This window comes from Triticum dicoccoides, chromosome 6B, assembly GCF_002162155.2.
Source record: "Triticum dicoccoides isolate Atlit2015 ecotype Zavitan chromosome 6B, WEW_v2.0, whole genome shotgun sequence".
Classification (NCBI taxonomy): domain Eukaryota; kingdom Viridiplantae; phylum Streptophyta; class Magnoliopsida; order Poales; family Poaceae; genus Triticum; species Triticum dicoccoides.
The window spans coordinates 161,051,923-161,066,506 of NC_041391.1; the positions used below are offsets into that span (position 1 = coordinate 161,051,923).

Genomic DNA, 14,584 nt, shown 5'->3' on the forward strand with positions numbered 1-14,584 from the left:
GCGCGAAGCAAAGCTCATATTAACATATTATACTTTTTAAGACATATAGCTCACACCGTTTGTGAATTTCTACCAGGCTTCTATATGTGCATCAGATTATGTAATTTACAACTTTGACTCCCTTCCATTATCAACTTTTTATGGCCTTCTCGTCATTGTCAGGGTATCCGCACCTGAGCCGAGCTATGGTCCGACTGGAGGAAGAGCGGACGAAAGGCAGCTGGGGGTGATGTTGTGGATCTTGAACGAGGTGAACATCATCTTTGAGATGAGCAGCGGCGACATCTCCCTCACAGCCGCACCGTCTCACCTCCCTGCTTTTGAGTTGATTATTTTTTTCTTACATTGTTTGCTTCTTTTATCAATGGCACATCTTTGGCATCCTTGAAAAAATGGGCACATCGATCAATTTGTTTCCTGGTTTTGGCTCTTCTTGCTTTATAGCCTATTTTATGATGTTGGATAATTGTTTACATATTGTACCTTAGTTTCGGTTTTATTTTGCAGACACCTTTTCTTGGGACCAACAAGAAGGAAGCATAACATGTGTGGCTTTCATTACAGGCACAAGACTGTTTATTTAAAATATTGGTGCTTCCCCTTGTGTTCTCAAGGAATGGTCAGATTAAGTAACTTTTTTCTTGTAAAATATTTGGGTGGTGCTTAAAATGCAGAGGTGAAAACCAAGAAGCGTAAAACCGCCTCTGAAGAGAAGTTCACCAAGCCTTCCAGAATGTCACCCTGCTTAGTTGAACTGAAGTTTAATGCATATGTGGGCTGAGTGCATTACAAAACATGGTTGTTAGCTTGTTGAATCTATTTTTCCAGCTTGTGTTCTTCTTTCTTTCAGTTGTGCTCTTGTTATTCTATTTGCAGGTAAGCAAGACTGAATTTTTCGTACGAGCCATTGTAGTAGGCTGCTGCGACACAAAACTGGGAGCCCCGGCCCTAGGAGAACAAAATAAAAAAAGGTCCCTTCCTCCTATCCATGCTTATCTTAAACACTTGTATTTTTGTCTTACCTTTATCCGTCCAAAGTTACTTTTCCAGTCATGCTGTACCTACTTCAATGGTATAAAGGCTCACATGGGTCACCACCAAATGCTCCTTTTTTGAAATTCTTGCTCTTATGTTCAGAGAGAGCGTTAGGGTTGCTACGGTTTGAAGTTTACTTTTTAGTATGTCACTTAGGTTTAAAGCTGTAGCTTACTAGCTTTCTGCCTTTTTGTAGAAGTTCTATTCGGTTCAACTCATTTAGCTTGACTGTAACTAAACATCGGTTTGCCAAAATACACAATGCTTATCTTACTAGCGATCATAGCTAACACAAGAGCACTATCATTTTTTGTCATGAAGCAAACTGATATTTCATCGTTGGGTAGCCAAGTTCAGCTTCACGCGTTGAAAACATTCTTATAACTTCAAAGCGGCATGGGATGTACCATTGTCTTTTTGCTTAACCATCGGTATAGACGAAAAAATGTTACTTTGTAGGTTCGCGATTCTGAAGGAACGGCTAGAAACATGTGATGTACACATTGTTTGATCAATGTTTTTCGTACGAAACATGCATTAGAATTCCCTCACCTCCTCCTGGATCTACTATTGGTTTTCTGAAAATCAACCAAAAGCAAGGGTATCGTTCATTGCACATCTTCTGAAAAGATAAGGGCTCAGTAATTTGGTGACTATTGGTATGTTTAGTCGGGCGGCGGCAGTTTTCCAGGTTTTTTTTCTGTTCAAATCCTCTTGTCAAGAGTATTTTTCTGTGTGTTCAAGCAGATGTCTAATGTTGAAAACATGGGGCATGTAGATATGAAGCGAATACATCCTCTTCATCGATGGATTTGACTGCAGGTCAATGGGATAACAACATGATTAAATGGACTTCTCGGTCCATGTAATTTGTTCTCAAGATGTTATTTTCATTATCCTCTATGGCTTTGTTCTATTGCAGAAGATGATCAAACTATTGGGAACTATGGCGTGTCATGATATATATGTGACTTTCTTGCCCAAGTATAGACAGGAGGCTGAGAGAATGGGAATGGATCAGGCCATAAGGGGATGTGGAGCAGGAGCAAGGGGAACAGTAAAGAGTGATGGGAGTACCAATTGATATTTTGAATCAAAATAACATCTAGATTTGTATTATTTTCATGTCAGTTTAATTTCTAAAATACATTTAGTTTGGTTCTTTTTCAAATAACACCTAAATTAATGTCATTTTTTCATAAGGATACCTAAGTTTAGTAAATGTTCATAAATCACAACCTACTTCGTTGCCCGTAGCCATGCATGGGCCTGCTAACTAGGTGTTTGCCTCAATTTTTTGATTTTTTTGGTAATACAATTTATGCTCATAAACTGGTTCTACTGTGTGTTTGGGTCTGTTGTTATGAAGCACATACCTGATGGTTGTTAAAATACTGAAAGACAGCTTCATTAGTAAAGAGACTGCTTCATTAGTTGTACTAAACTCATCTCCCAACGGTTAATCGAAAATAAAAACAATGAGTAATATCTCTTACTCAGATATCTCAACAACGGATGAGCATTTAGCAAAATGAAAAAAAAATATTTGCTCCTTATTTTTGTAATTTTCCTAAGAGTGTTTAGATCACTACTTTAGTGATCTAAACACTTTTATATTTCTTTACTGAGTGAGCATTATACGGTGTAAAGATAAAGAAGAAGAAAAACATTATTATTAGTGAGATTAAAGTTTCAAGTTGCCTTAAGCAATGCATATGTTGTGTAGATGATTTTGCTTTGGCTCTATCTAGAACGTGCAATAAGGCTCGGTATACATTAAATATATCTTCTGCAATGTTGTCACTACTTAACTTTCTACATAGAATCTATTTTTCACATTGCACGTTACATGGGCTTTAAAAAATATGACATTGTGGTGTGGAGATGAGATGCAGCGACACCTATTGGCTGGCTGAATGGGTGAGAGGAGTGGCTCCTTTTCTTCCATCAAGAAAAGGAGAAATGAGTAGGTCGGTACGGCGGCGCGGGACTCCCCTAGGGGTTCCCCCGTGGATGTGGACTGCCACGGCGTGGTGGTGGCTCATGGCGGTGGTTTGAGTCGTTCACGGCGGCGGCTGGACATCTCCGGCCTCGGCCCGTCGGTGTACAGCCTGCGTCGACCTTCAATCTTTCTCGGTCGTCCGTCCGCTATCTTCGTTGATGGTTGGCCCTTCCCCAACTGTGGTCCATCACTTGTCTTGCACCAGGCAGCAGGATCGAGCTCGTCTCGCGCACGGCAGCAGGACTGACCTTGTCTCGCGCCTGGCAGCAGGACCGAGCTCGTCTCGCGCCTGACAACAAGACCATGTTTGTCTCATGCCCGACAGCAGGACCGAGCTCATATTGCACCCGGTGCCGCAGGACGGGGCGATGGAGGTCAGTTTTGGCCTGCCTATTGGGTCTCGGCACTAGGGGCAGCCCAGGGGTGCCAAAGGCGGGTCCTTTCCGCTCGTGTCTTTGGTTGGGGTAGCGGCGGATCTCGGGTAAGGTGGTATCAAGGTCTTGGATGCCGTGGTGGCGGCCCTGGTGGTGGGTCCGCAAGGCTCATGGGCAGAGCTCGTGGCTTGGTGCTGCCTGGTTTCCATGGCCGTGTGAGCCGCGTGTACTCGGGGTGTGGCGTTCGGTGGCGGTGAATGGTGGCCGGGGTGAAAACCTGCTCTATCTTCGGACAGACCGGCGGCGGTGAAGCTCGTTCCCTTCTTGAAGGCGCCGTCGCGGCTCTCATTGCCCGTCGTGTTGCTCCAAGGGAAACTCTGATCCTCGGATTGGGCGATGGCGGCGCTCCGGTGTCGTCCCCTTCCTGAAGGCGCTGCCTTGGAGCCCACGGTTCGTCATATGCGGCTCACTACTTCGTGTAGTGTTAGGGATGGTGTTGCCGCGCTCAGCGCCTATGTATCCTATCTTGGGTGTGTATGTGCGCCTGTTTTGGGGGTGTGCGTTTGTATCGGGTGCTGTTGATCATTGCTTTATATATAAAACGGGACGAAACCCTTTTTCGGTAATGTCACATAGTTAACAATTCATTTTTTAGAGAGAAAAATACCAACTAAGTGATCTATTAGTAGCCTACAATTTATAGCTCACTAAAATCCGGATGTGACTCACGTTGTACCATGCAAATGAAGTTTAAGACAATATTTCTCACACTATATGGAAACATCTTACACGCATCAAGTAGATCTTAGTTTGTAACAAATAAGTATTTGGATAATTGGTATCTATGTACACATCGGTATATTAGTTTTTTTTATCAACTTACATCGCATGTGAAGTGGATTCCAATTACTTCTCCATTGTCACGAACTATCATTTCTATACACGTGAAATTTAACATGCATTATCCATATTTATATATGCATCCGGCGAAAAAAATATTCATGACCCGTGGCAATGCACAGGCATTCAACTAGATTTTGCTTTCTTGGAATAGGAATAGATTGAGAAGCAGGTGACGTTTGATTTTGTACCATTTCGAGACAACAAAACAGTGACATGGAAGCTACATGCAAAGTCAAGGGGGCAATAGATTGAGAGGATGAATGATGTATGGACAGAAAAGATGATGGACAACAAGTTCAATGGGAAAGAGCGGCTAGAGGGGACTGTGGTGTTTGTAAGAAAAAAAAAGAGAAGAAGATGCTTTCATTTGTGTTGTGGATTAGCATTGCATATGTGCTCGGTTTGTGGGGAGGAAAATGAACATTGTTTATAAATTTACTTATTGGCCCGTGGCAATCGCACGGGCAGTCTACTAGTATCTTCAGTTTAGGTGCACCAATTACGCGGATAGTCTCAAAAATTATGTCCGGAGGATAAAGTGACACAAATCTTTCGAGGCAGGGAGCATCCTCAATGACTAGTTCTTGTGTGCAAGCACTACGAGCACAGAAGCCAATGCTCCTGAGAGTTAGTGAGCGAATGTGGAGGCGATGTGCAGTAAGAATGTCCCACAACTGAAGGCTCTCCAAGGCACGGCATCCAGAGAGCGCCTGTTTGAATACATCCTCCGAGATGGAAACGCACCGTAGGATGAGCTGCTTGAGGAGGGGGAAACTCAACGATGGTGAGATCTCGCTGGGGAAATTGCACGAGCCGATTTTGAGCACGAGGAGGGTGGGTGCAAAGCGGAGCGCAGATGACGGCAGCAGGAAACTAATATGAGGCGGTTCTCTCAACCATCTCCAGTAGCAGATATTGAGCTCCTGGAGTCCGTCAAGGGCTCGGGATTGGCACCAGCCGTCGAGCTTAGTGCGCCGGCTCTCTATGTCGCCGGGAGTGGACTGGATGAATGGGAAGTGGAAGCGACGGGCGGGGCCAGGGTGGTCGGAGAGGATCCCGTTGATGATGGTTGGGTGCCAGCGAAGGTTGCTGCAGAAGTTGCTATTAGCCTGAAGGTGGAGGGGAGCGGAGCACCAAAGGTGGCGCCATCGGCGGGAGAGGGCCTGCGCGCGTGCGCCGTCCTTGGTGGGGAGAAGGGAGATGATGGTACCGAGGATGGCGTCGGGGAGGCGGCTGATGGGATCCTCGGCCACCCAGTTGCCATCGTAGTTGCCACTGCATGCCCGATTCCTTGGCCTGTTGCCAGCGATCCCATCGCGCTTTCTTGCCACGGCGGTTGGTGCTGCCTTCTCCATGGCTGGCGGCTGGGGAGATCTAGGGTTTGGGCAGTGGTGGCGGAGGGACACGTTTACTTAGAGCATGGCTAGTAATAGCTGGCTGTTGGCTCTGTCACATTGCCATAACATTTACAACCAATTTGATAGCCCGCCCATATGAGGGCATCTCCAATAGATTGTATGTTAGTCTTGTTGGTAAAATGTCCATGTCATCAACCAACAAGTTATCATACAACTACTTTAATAGGTTGTATCTAAGCTATCCAATAGATGATGAAAAAATAAATGTGATTGCTCTCTATTTCACATTGGAGCTTGTGCAAAGGTTGTTGGTTATTCTACATACAGCTTTGCTCTCTCTCCACATTTATTACATGCCACCTCATTACTATGTCCTAGGTGACAAATTTACCAACATCTATCTTACAGCTGTTGGAGATGCCCTGAGAGATACATACTATGTCATTAATACCTGACAATCAAGGCCGGGCTATAAAGGAAAAAAGTTAGGAAATTGCAAGTTTGCCACAAGGATTCATTTTTCATTTCACGTGGCATTATTGCAGTTAGAAATTAAAAAAACATTTATGTAATTGAAAAAGACATATGATCTGTTGCCAAAGAAAAGAGGGGCGTGTGCATTCTGTATATCTTCATTGTTCTATCAAGCCCAAGTCTTATATTCTAACTAAACAACGCATGTTTCTGGCGAGTTTCACCAGGCAGAAAGAATCAAAATCTTTTGTTTTTACTTGACACAACTGCTACAGAGATTCAACTCAAGCCGCCCCTATCCCATATCAGAACTATGCAACCTTTGGCTTTTATTAGACACAACCGCTACATAGATTCAATTCACTACAGCAGCAGCTATCCCAGATGAAACTATGTGGATATTTCACATCCCAATCGAAGTGAGAAGCGCAAGCGACAATAAACAAATCAATACTGGATGCAGCAACCAACTGCCAGAAGACCATAGCTTTCAAGGGGAGAGTCGACTTGTACGTGCACAAAACGTAGCTGTCATTAGATTACCGAAAAAGGGTTTCCCCGCTTTGTATTCCAAAGCAACCAGCCAACATAGGATACATCTCGACGCTGGGGCGAGCAGCACAACAAGCCCAAAGACAAAGAAGGAGAAGAAACATAATGCCAACAACGACAGATCGACAAAGCGTGGAAGGCCCGCCACCGCTGCGCCCTCCGGAAACACCCCACCACAGCCCGAGGCTCCGAGTGCCGCATACCAAGCAACACCTCCAAGAAGGTATGCGACGCCGACGACGCTGCTGCCCGGACAAGTCCTAGGGTTTCCCCCGGTATGCGGAGGAAAGTAGGGGATGGCTACCACCGACGCCCTTCAAGAAGGAATGGTGGCACCCGCCTGTGTCACCGCATCGGCGCCGGACGAACCGGCAAGGATTTCTCCCGCACACCAAACACCACCGCCCATCCGGAGCCAACCATCCAAACAAGCACCCAATGCGCCACCGCGCTGCCGCCCACGCCGTCTCACTACGAGGACCACCACTAGGCCGAGAAGATCGGAGAGAAGCGCCACGCGACGAGAACAACAACACTAAAGCCGAGCGGAAGGGAACCACCTTCACCGCCGTCGTGCGAGAAGTCGAGCCTCCGACACTGTCGCGGTAGCCGACCGGACACGGCAGCGGGGCATACCAGGCCACCCCTGGCCCGGCCAGGCCCGAAACAGGCCCGCTAAGCCCCGCCGGTTGTGTTGCAGCAAGTTGGCATCGGAGCCGCCAGCCCCCGTCGCGCAACGCCGCTCCCCTGCATCCCGGGAATCACGCCGCCAACCAGCCCCGCCGCCGGCCCGCCTAGGCCTAGATCTGGGCCGAGCGCCGCCGTCAGGACGAGCCACAGCGCCACGCCGCCGCCCAGCCGCCCGCCTGCTCTGCGACAGAGAACCCCGCCGCTAGCTGGACCGCCGCCGCCTAGGAGCACCCCCCGGTGCAACTCCGCCCCGCACCGGAGCCACCGGAAGGGGAAGGGCAGGAAGGCCGCCGCTACCAGCGACCCCGGGGCCAGGCCGGCCGCGGGCGCCAGCGACGACGGCAGGAAGGAAGGGGAGAGGGGGGCTGGAGGCGGGAGAGAGAGGTGCGCGGCCGGCCGCCCGCGGGGGGGCGACGCGGTCGCGAGAGCGAGGGGAACTCGGGATCTCCTGCCGCCCCTGTCATTAGATTACATTACAGCTTTTGGCAGTAAACTAGTGTTGCATAGTATGGCCCATCAGGATTTACAAAAGGACCTGAGATTATATTTATATATATATCAGCCATGTCAAATTTGGGGTTTGGACAAAGAAATAGAATCATTGTGCATCAAACTGATCTATAAAACAAGCAAAAGATAATACAATCTTCAGATACCAACCCATGTTTGTAAAACGAGCAGTCAAGGCGATTTGCCACTGTCAAACCATGGATATGGTATTCTGAAAGAGAATCAACCTCATCTATAAAACGATCAGCGGAAGGAATAGGTCTTTGAAAAGTCGTGGATATCCATGTAGGCATCAACATTAGTGGAACTACTTTTAATTTCGAATTGAGCAGCTCAAGAAGATCTATTTCCCACTTGTAGCAGCCCATGTTAATAAACCAACCGTTTGCTGTTGCAGTTTCTAGGGACTCCGAATTTCATTGCATTTAGCACTTGTGCATTCAAAATAAAGAAGCTCAAAAAGCGAGCATCCTGCCCACAACCTTCGCAGTTCTTCAATACCACATTTCTTAGATGGGTCTCAAGGCATTCTGTTTGACGTAGTGGGTCATACTGGCGCACAATTTTCATATCCATCTTTGAGTGCCTATATAAGGCTGTTGCTAACTACACTACCGTGTATGAGTACATTATATGTCAACCAGATACTCATTATGTCACAGAAAGCAAACAAAGATGAATTGTCACAACAACAAAAAAGAAGATGAATTGTCATGATGGCATAGAGCTTTTCCAAGCAAGGGATTAGGGAAGGACCTCAAGACATCAAGAACTGGATTCTTTGAGGGCGAAAAGACTGGAGAGCCGAAACCTTCACGGTGCGTATTTGACAGTGTTGAGATGATGGTGCCAAGATGATTGGGACCATTCCCTAAATAAAACAATGGGCATAAAAAAATGAGTAACGATCCTCACGCAGGAACACCAAAATGGAAGATTCAACACACTTGCTGCTACCTGGATGACTTGGGCTTCATCGAGGCCCAGTTCTGGTTCACTCGAAGGACGACCAGAGAAGTCAATGCTGAAGCAGAGTGGAGCGGGCCATCCTTGGCGGGGAGGAAGGCAGATGCGGATTGCATCGGGGAGGTGGTGGCTCACGAGATCGCCGTCGCGGTCCAACCCCCCCGCGACGAGTGGTTAGGGTTGGGAGGAGACGACAGCCGGGTGGCGGCGCTGGTGGGGCGGGGAACGGCGAGCGCCGAACGGAGAATCCGGGGGTTCTGGCGTCAAACTTCAAACTGTGACACCGTTCGTTTTTTGTAACGATTTTGGGCCGAGATACAAAGTTCATCGTGGGCCTAGAAATTCCAGGCGCTGTGCAAAATAAATACTCCCTCCGTAACCAGTGACCTAAACTTCTCTCTAAAAAAAATATAGTGATCTAAACGCTCTTATATTTCTTCAGAGAGGAAGTACAACCTAGAGGACAGACTGTCTCAAAGAAAAAAAACTAGAGGACAGATATATAATAGCAACGGTAGAATGTAGATACACACTTCATCCTCTCTTTTTCTCACATCTCACATAAATAAATGATCACATCTGGCTACACAGATTCCTGATGCCATGATTCATGTCACATATTCCATCGATAAACGAAACAAACTGAAGCAAAACAAAACGGAGTGAAAGATAAGGCGGAGTGAGCTACCGAGCTTACATGTTTAGACAGGATCTCTGTCTAACTTTAAATTTAAAAACTGACAATCGTCTGAGCACTTCACATGGTTTGTGACAACTGATGCATCTGGTGAATGGTATCAAGGCATTATGAACCGCTACATATGATTCCATTTCCGCGCAGCATATGTTCCACATTGCATATGGTAGTAAGTAGTAAGGCATTTTCTAACTGAATTCAGGGAAACACCTAGGAGGAAATGGCCGACTTGTCGGTATTACGGCAGAACTCTTGTCCAGCATGACACCTGATGTAAATGTCTCCATATGCGGTTGAGTCCTGACGAGTTCTCTGCCATTGCCAAAAAAAAGATAAAATGATTAAGAAATATGCCAATAGAGCTGTCAGCCAAGTATCTGAAGTTTTACAGTAATAGACAAGCAAAGGGATGCATGCACTTCGATTGAAATCTAAAATCTATACACTGGAGAAAAGAGAAGCCCTTATGAAATCAAACACAATAAGCAATCAGCACAGGGTCCGGCTAACATTTATGTCAGTTGCTGCTTCCATACAATATTGCAAGTAAAATTTAACCCTCCATAACCTATCCTGAATTTAGAACTATGCATGTCGCTGCCATGGGAAGTGAAAGGAGTTTCTAATTCATGAAGTCAGTGCATAGATTTTAGATTTCAATCGAAGTAAAAACCAACAACACATGAGGCAGTAAGCAAAAAGATACATGGTGTGTAAATGGCAAGTTAGCAACCAACTGCCACAACAGAGTTGCTTTCATGCAGACATGACACTGACTTGTAAATTCATAACTGGGAAAAAGCAAAATCTTCTGATTTCCCCCCTTATCTAAGGAACACCTTCCAGCAAGAAATGTAAAACAACTCCCAAAATTGACCGTAGTGAGCAGGGACACTGCAGATGCACTGAACTAAAGATTTTGTTCCATTTCTCTCCCTTTAATTTCAACAGAGCAATACACATGCTTATGTAAAAAAGCTGACTAATAGGTAATAGCCTAATAAATAGTACTCCCGCTGTAAACAAATATAAGACGTTCTAGGTCACTAGCTTTTACATATCTTATATTTGTTTACAGAGGGAGTAGTAACGAACAAGCCATGCCTAAGTAGGAAGATAAAATAAGAAAAGAATTGTGTAGCCTGATCATGTTGCAACTTTTGGCAGTAAATTATTTTTGTATGGCATACCCTGTCAGAAATTACAGAGAAATTTCAGAGTTTAGAATGCAAATAGAGCAGTCATAATAAGTTTAGGTTTTGGACAAAAAATCAAGACAATCTTAAAGCATTAATCTCGTCTACAAAGCGAGGAAAAGACAATATGATCTTCAGGCTTTAATTCCATCTACAAAACGAGCAGTCCAAGGAATTGGCCACAAAAAAATCATGGATATGCTTCTTCTCAAAAAGAATCACCTCATTCAGAAAACAAGCAGTCGAAAGGATCGGTCAATGACAAGTCATGGATACACGGGTAGTTAATGACACCATCCAAACCACATTTGAAATCAAATTGAGCGTCTTGAGAAGCCCTATTCTCCACTTGCAGCAAATCCAGTTGAATAGCCACCCAGTCACCGTTGTTGTCCTTAGGGACTCCAAATTTGATTTTCTTTAGGACCACTGCATTCAAAACAAAGAACTTGGCAAAGCCAACATCTTGCTCACAGCCTTCGTAATTCAGTATCACCATTTCTTTGAGATGGGTCCCAAGACATTCGACTGAATCTAGTGGACCATACAGAGACACGTCTTTCACATCCATCTTTGAATTTTTCTGCAGCTAGAAACAGAAAGAAGAGGCATATGTCAAAGCTGGTGGTAACTAGACTAAATTACATGCCAATCAACTAGCAAGGATGAATACTCACAACAACGTGGAGCCTTTCCAAGCAGGGGAAGCACTTGAGGATGTCAAGAACAACATTCAGTTGAGGGCCAGAAGTGAGAGCTAAAGCCTTCCCAGTGTGTATCAAGTTTGTCAAGCTGATTGGCATCGTTCCCTAGAGAAAACACTGAGCGTAAAAATGTATTCTGCAAGGAATGTGCAATGCAAGATTGGAGAAGTCTGCTGCTTCTACCTGGAATACTGCAACACCAGCTGACAAAGGGCCTAACATCTCCAGTTTAGGTGCCCGGATTAACTGAATGGTCCCACCGCCTCTGCCTCGAGAAGGTAGCAGCAACCTTTCAAGGCGAGGCACATCCTCAATGACAAGCTCTTTGTGACCAGCACAAACGGAGAAGCCAATGCGCCGAAGAGTCGGTGAGCTAATGCGGAGGTGGCCGACAACAAAGATGTTCCAGAGCAGCAGGTTCTCCAAGGCCTTGCAGCTAGAGAGCATGCCATGTAGGAACTCCTTCGACAAGGAAACGTAGTGTAGTGTGAGGTCCTTCAGGTAGGGGAAATTCGACAGTGGCACGATCTCTTTGGAGAAATTGCAGCCGCCGATTTTGGCCACGACGAGGGTGGATGCCAGGCGGTACAGAGACGACGCCAGCGCGTGATCCGTCTCGGGCCGCGGCGACGGGCGAACGAAACTGATGTCGAGCTCCTGGAGGTTGGTGAGGGCTTGGGAGCGGAGCCAGCCGTCGACCTGTGCGTAGCTGTCGCCCAGGTGGATGGAGGGGCAGCGGAAGCGGCGTGCGGGGCCGGGGTGCTCGGAGAGGATTTTGGAGAGGAAGGAGGCGAGCTCACTGAGGTTGGCGCAGAGGCTGGGGGATACCTCGAGGTTCAGGGGGGCGGAGCGCCAGAGGTGGCGCCACCGGCGAGAGATGGCCTGCGTGCGGCCGCCCTCCTTGGTGGGGAGGAGGGAGATGATGGTGCCCAGGATGGCGTCGGGGAGACCGCTTATGATATCGCCGTAGCAGTTGTCACTCTGACCACGCTTCCGTGGAATGCCTCCGGCGGCTCCGCCAGGTTCGCGGTTCTTGGCGGTGGGTGCCGTGGCCTTCTCCATGGCCGGCGGCCGGCGAGGACGGAGGGTTTGGTCGGTGGAATGGGGGACGAGGAAATCGGGACCGTGGGTTTGTGGGCTTTTCGTCCCTAAGTGGCACAGACCTGGACAGATGGGCCAGCCCGGCCAGGCCCACCCAGGCACGCGTGCCTAGCTCCCTGGCCCAGACACGGCTCACATGATATATAGGCCGATATGGGCGCATTGTTAGGCACGCTGGTCCGGGTAGGATTTACCCTATTGGGTTGTTTTGGGCCTATAATTGAGCTTATTAAGTTTGTACTTTGTACTATCCCATTGTTACATTCTAGCCAAAGATGAGGCCTTCTCAGGGCATGTGTTCTCTAGACCGTCCGACTGAGCTTCCAAACAAATCCTGGCCGTCATTTTTCATGATGGAATGATCCTGGCCGTTGAATCAGAGTTGATGTGACAATCAATGAATAGTGCCCGTCGTTTTTGATGCATTCTACCGTCATGTGTGTCTATGAGAAGTGGGGCACAGACGGAGCGGGCTCTTGTTGTCATCGGCTGCAGAAATGGGTCTGGCCGGTTCCGGTTTTAATAGGTGCAAGGCTCATGCCACCGCTAGTAAATTTTGGGTGCCGCCGAGGGCAGACTCGGGATTTCAGGTGTTGGCCCTTGCGTGGCGTTCAGTAGATGGTTGGGATGCGCGTATGGAGAGGAGGGAGACCGATTGGTTGAGAACCCTAGCCGTGAATCTCTCCTTCACGCGCGTGCGAGATGCATCACGCCGCCGTCTACATCGGCGCCACCTGCCCTCCTCCCCACGACGGCCCTGCCCCTTCTCCTCTTCCTCCTTACTGCCGACGCTTGGCAGGAGGAGCATGAGCTGTGACGAGTCGCCTCCTATTCTGCAGTGTGCTCTACGGCTACCCCCTCTGAAGCATCAGCGGCAAGCCTTGGACTAGGCCACAACACCAGAAGCAGACAACGAAGGCCATTGCAAGGTGCGTTCATCTCCCTCCTCTCTATCTCTATCTCTGTGTGTGTATGACTGATTATGCTCTTCATATTGTTGTTGGTCTAGGATCTAAGCATACCCGTCGCGTCCATTGTTCATCGTCCTCTTGGTCGCAGCCATCCACAAGAAGAGGGGACGTCACGGTAGCCAGGTCCTCATCTATGTACACTCTCTAACCACCATATTCTGCTTGTAAGGGTGATGAGTAGCAGCTGAACCTAGAAGCATTATTGTTCTTGATTTCCTAGCCGAAGGACTAATGACACTGTTTGGATTGGATGTCAATTTTGTAGTAGTTGTTCGTTGTGAGGGATATATCATATTATCCTGAAATAATAGTGGGGTGTTATCTTGAACATGTGAATCAGATCAAGGTCTTTGGCTATGAGACGTTTTGTAATCTAATCAGTGCTTCCAACTTTGAGCTTGCATCTGAACCTAGCTAATCTGGTACAGTTATCAATAGCCGATGGTACTACTTACTTCTATCAAATCTGGTACCAGTATTTCCACCTCAGCAAAATAAAGAAATAGATTGAGGTCACTTATATTGAACACCCCTTTTTGGTTTCAGTGCAGTGTGGCCATATTGTGACATCAAGTTTTACCTTTGATCCTTGCCATACTACTCCTTTGTGTTGGGAAACGTTGCATGGAAAACAAAAAATTTCTACGCTCACGCAAGATCTATCCAAGGAGATGCATAACAACGAGAGGGGAGAGTATGTCTACGTATCCTCGTAGACCATAAGCGGAAGCGTTTAGTAACGCGGTTCATGTAGTCGAACTTCTTCGTGATCCAACCAATCGAGTACCGAACATACGACACCTCAGCGTTCAACACACGTTTAGCTCGGTGACGTCCTCGCCTTCTTGATCCAGCAAGACGGGAGAAGTAGTGGATGAGTTCCGGCAGCACGACAGCATGGTGACGGTGGTGGTGATACTATCTCCACAGGGCTTTGCCTAAGCACTACAAAAATATGACCGAGGGACAAAACTATGGAGAGGGGCGGCGCACACGGCTAAGAGATTGTCGTCGCTTATGTGTGGTGTCCCCTCCCACACATATATAGGTG

The 14,584-nt window shown here is 47.2% G+C and overlaps 1 protein-coding gene across 2 annotated transcripts; it reads right to left on the reverse strand.

Annotated features, from left to right (window-relative positions):
- Window positions 1-9,337: 9,337 nt before the first annotated feature.
- LOC119320371 (FBD-associated F-box protein At4g10400-like) lies at window positions 9,338-12,562 on the reverse strand. 2 transcript variants are annotated; one of them, XM_037594481.1, is made up of 4 exons: window positions 11,645-12,562; window positions 11,435-11,566; window positions 10,980-11,340; window positions 9,338-9,873 (listed from the first exon to the last, which is right to left on the reverse strand). In XM_037594481.1, the coding sequence occupies exons 1-3, from the start codon at window positions 12,521-12,523 to the stop codon at window positions 10,981-10,983; spliced, it is 1,371 nt and encodes a 456-aa protein (XP_037450378.1). In that variant the 5' UTR covers window positions 12,524-12,562; the 3' UTR covers window positions 9,338-9,873; window position 10,980. The 2 variants fall into 2 exon arrangements, with proteins under 2 accessions (XP_037450378.1, XP_037450377.1); XM_037594480.1 differs by having other exon boundaries at window positions 10,980-11,346.
- Between the last annotated feature and the right edge of the window lie 2,022 nt (window positions 12,563-14,584).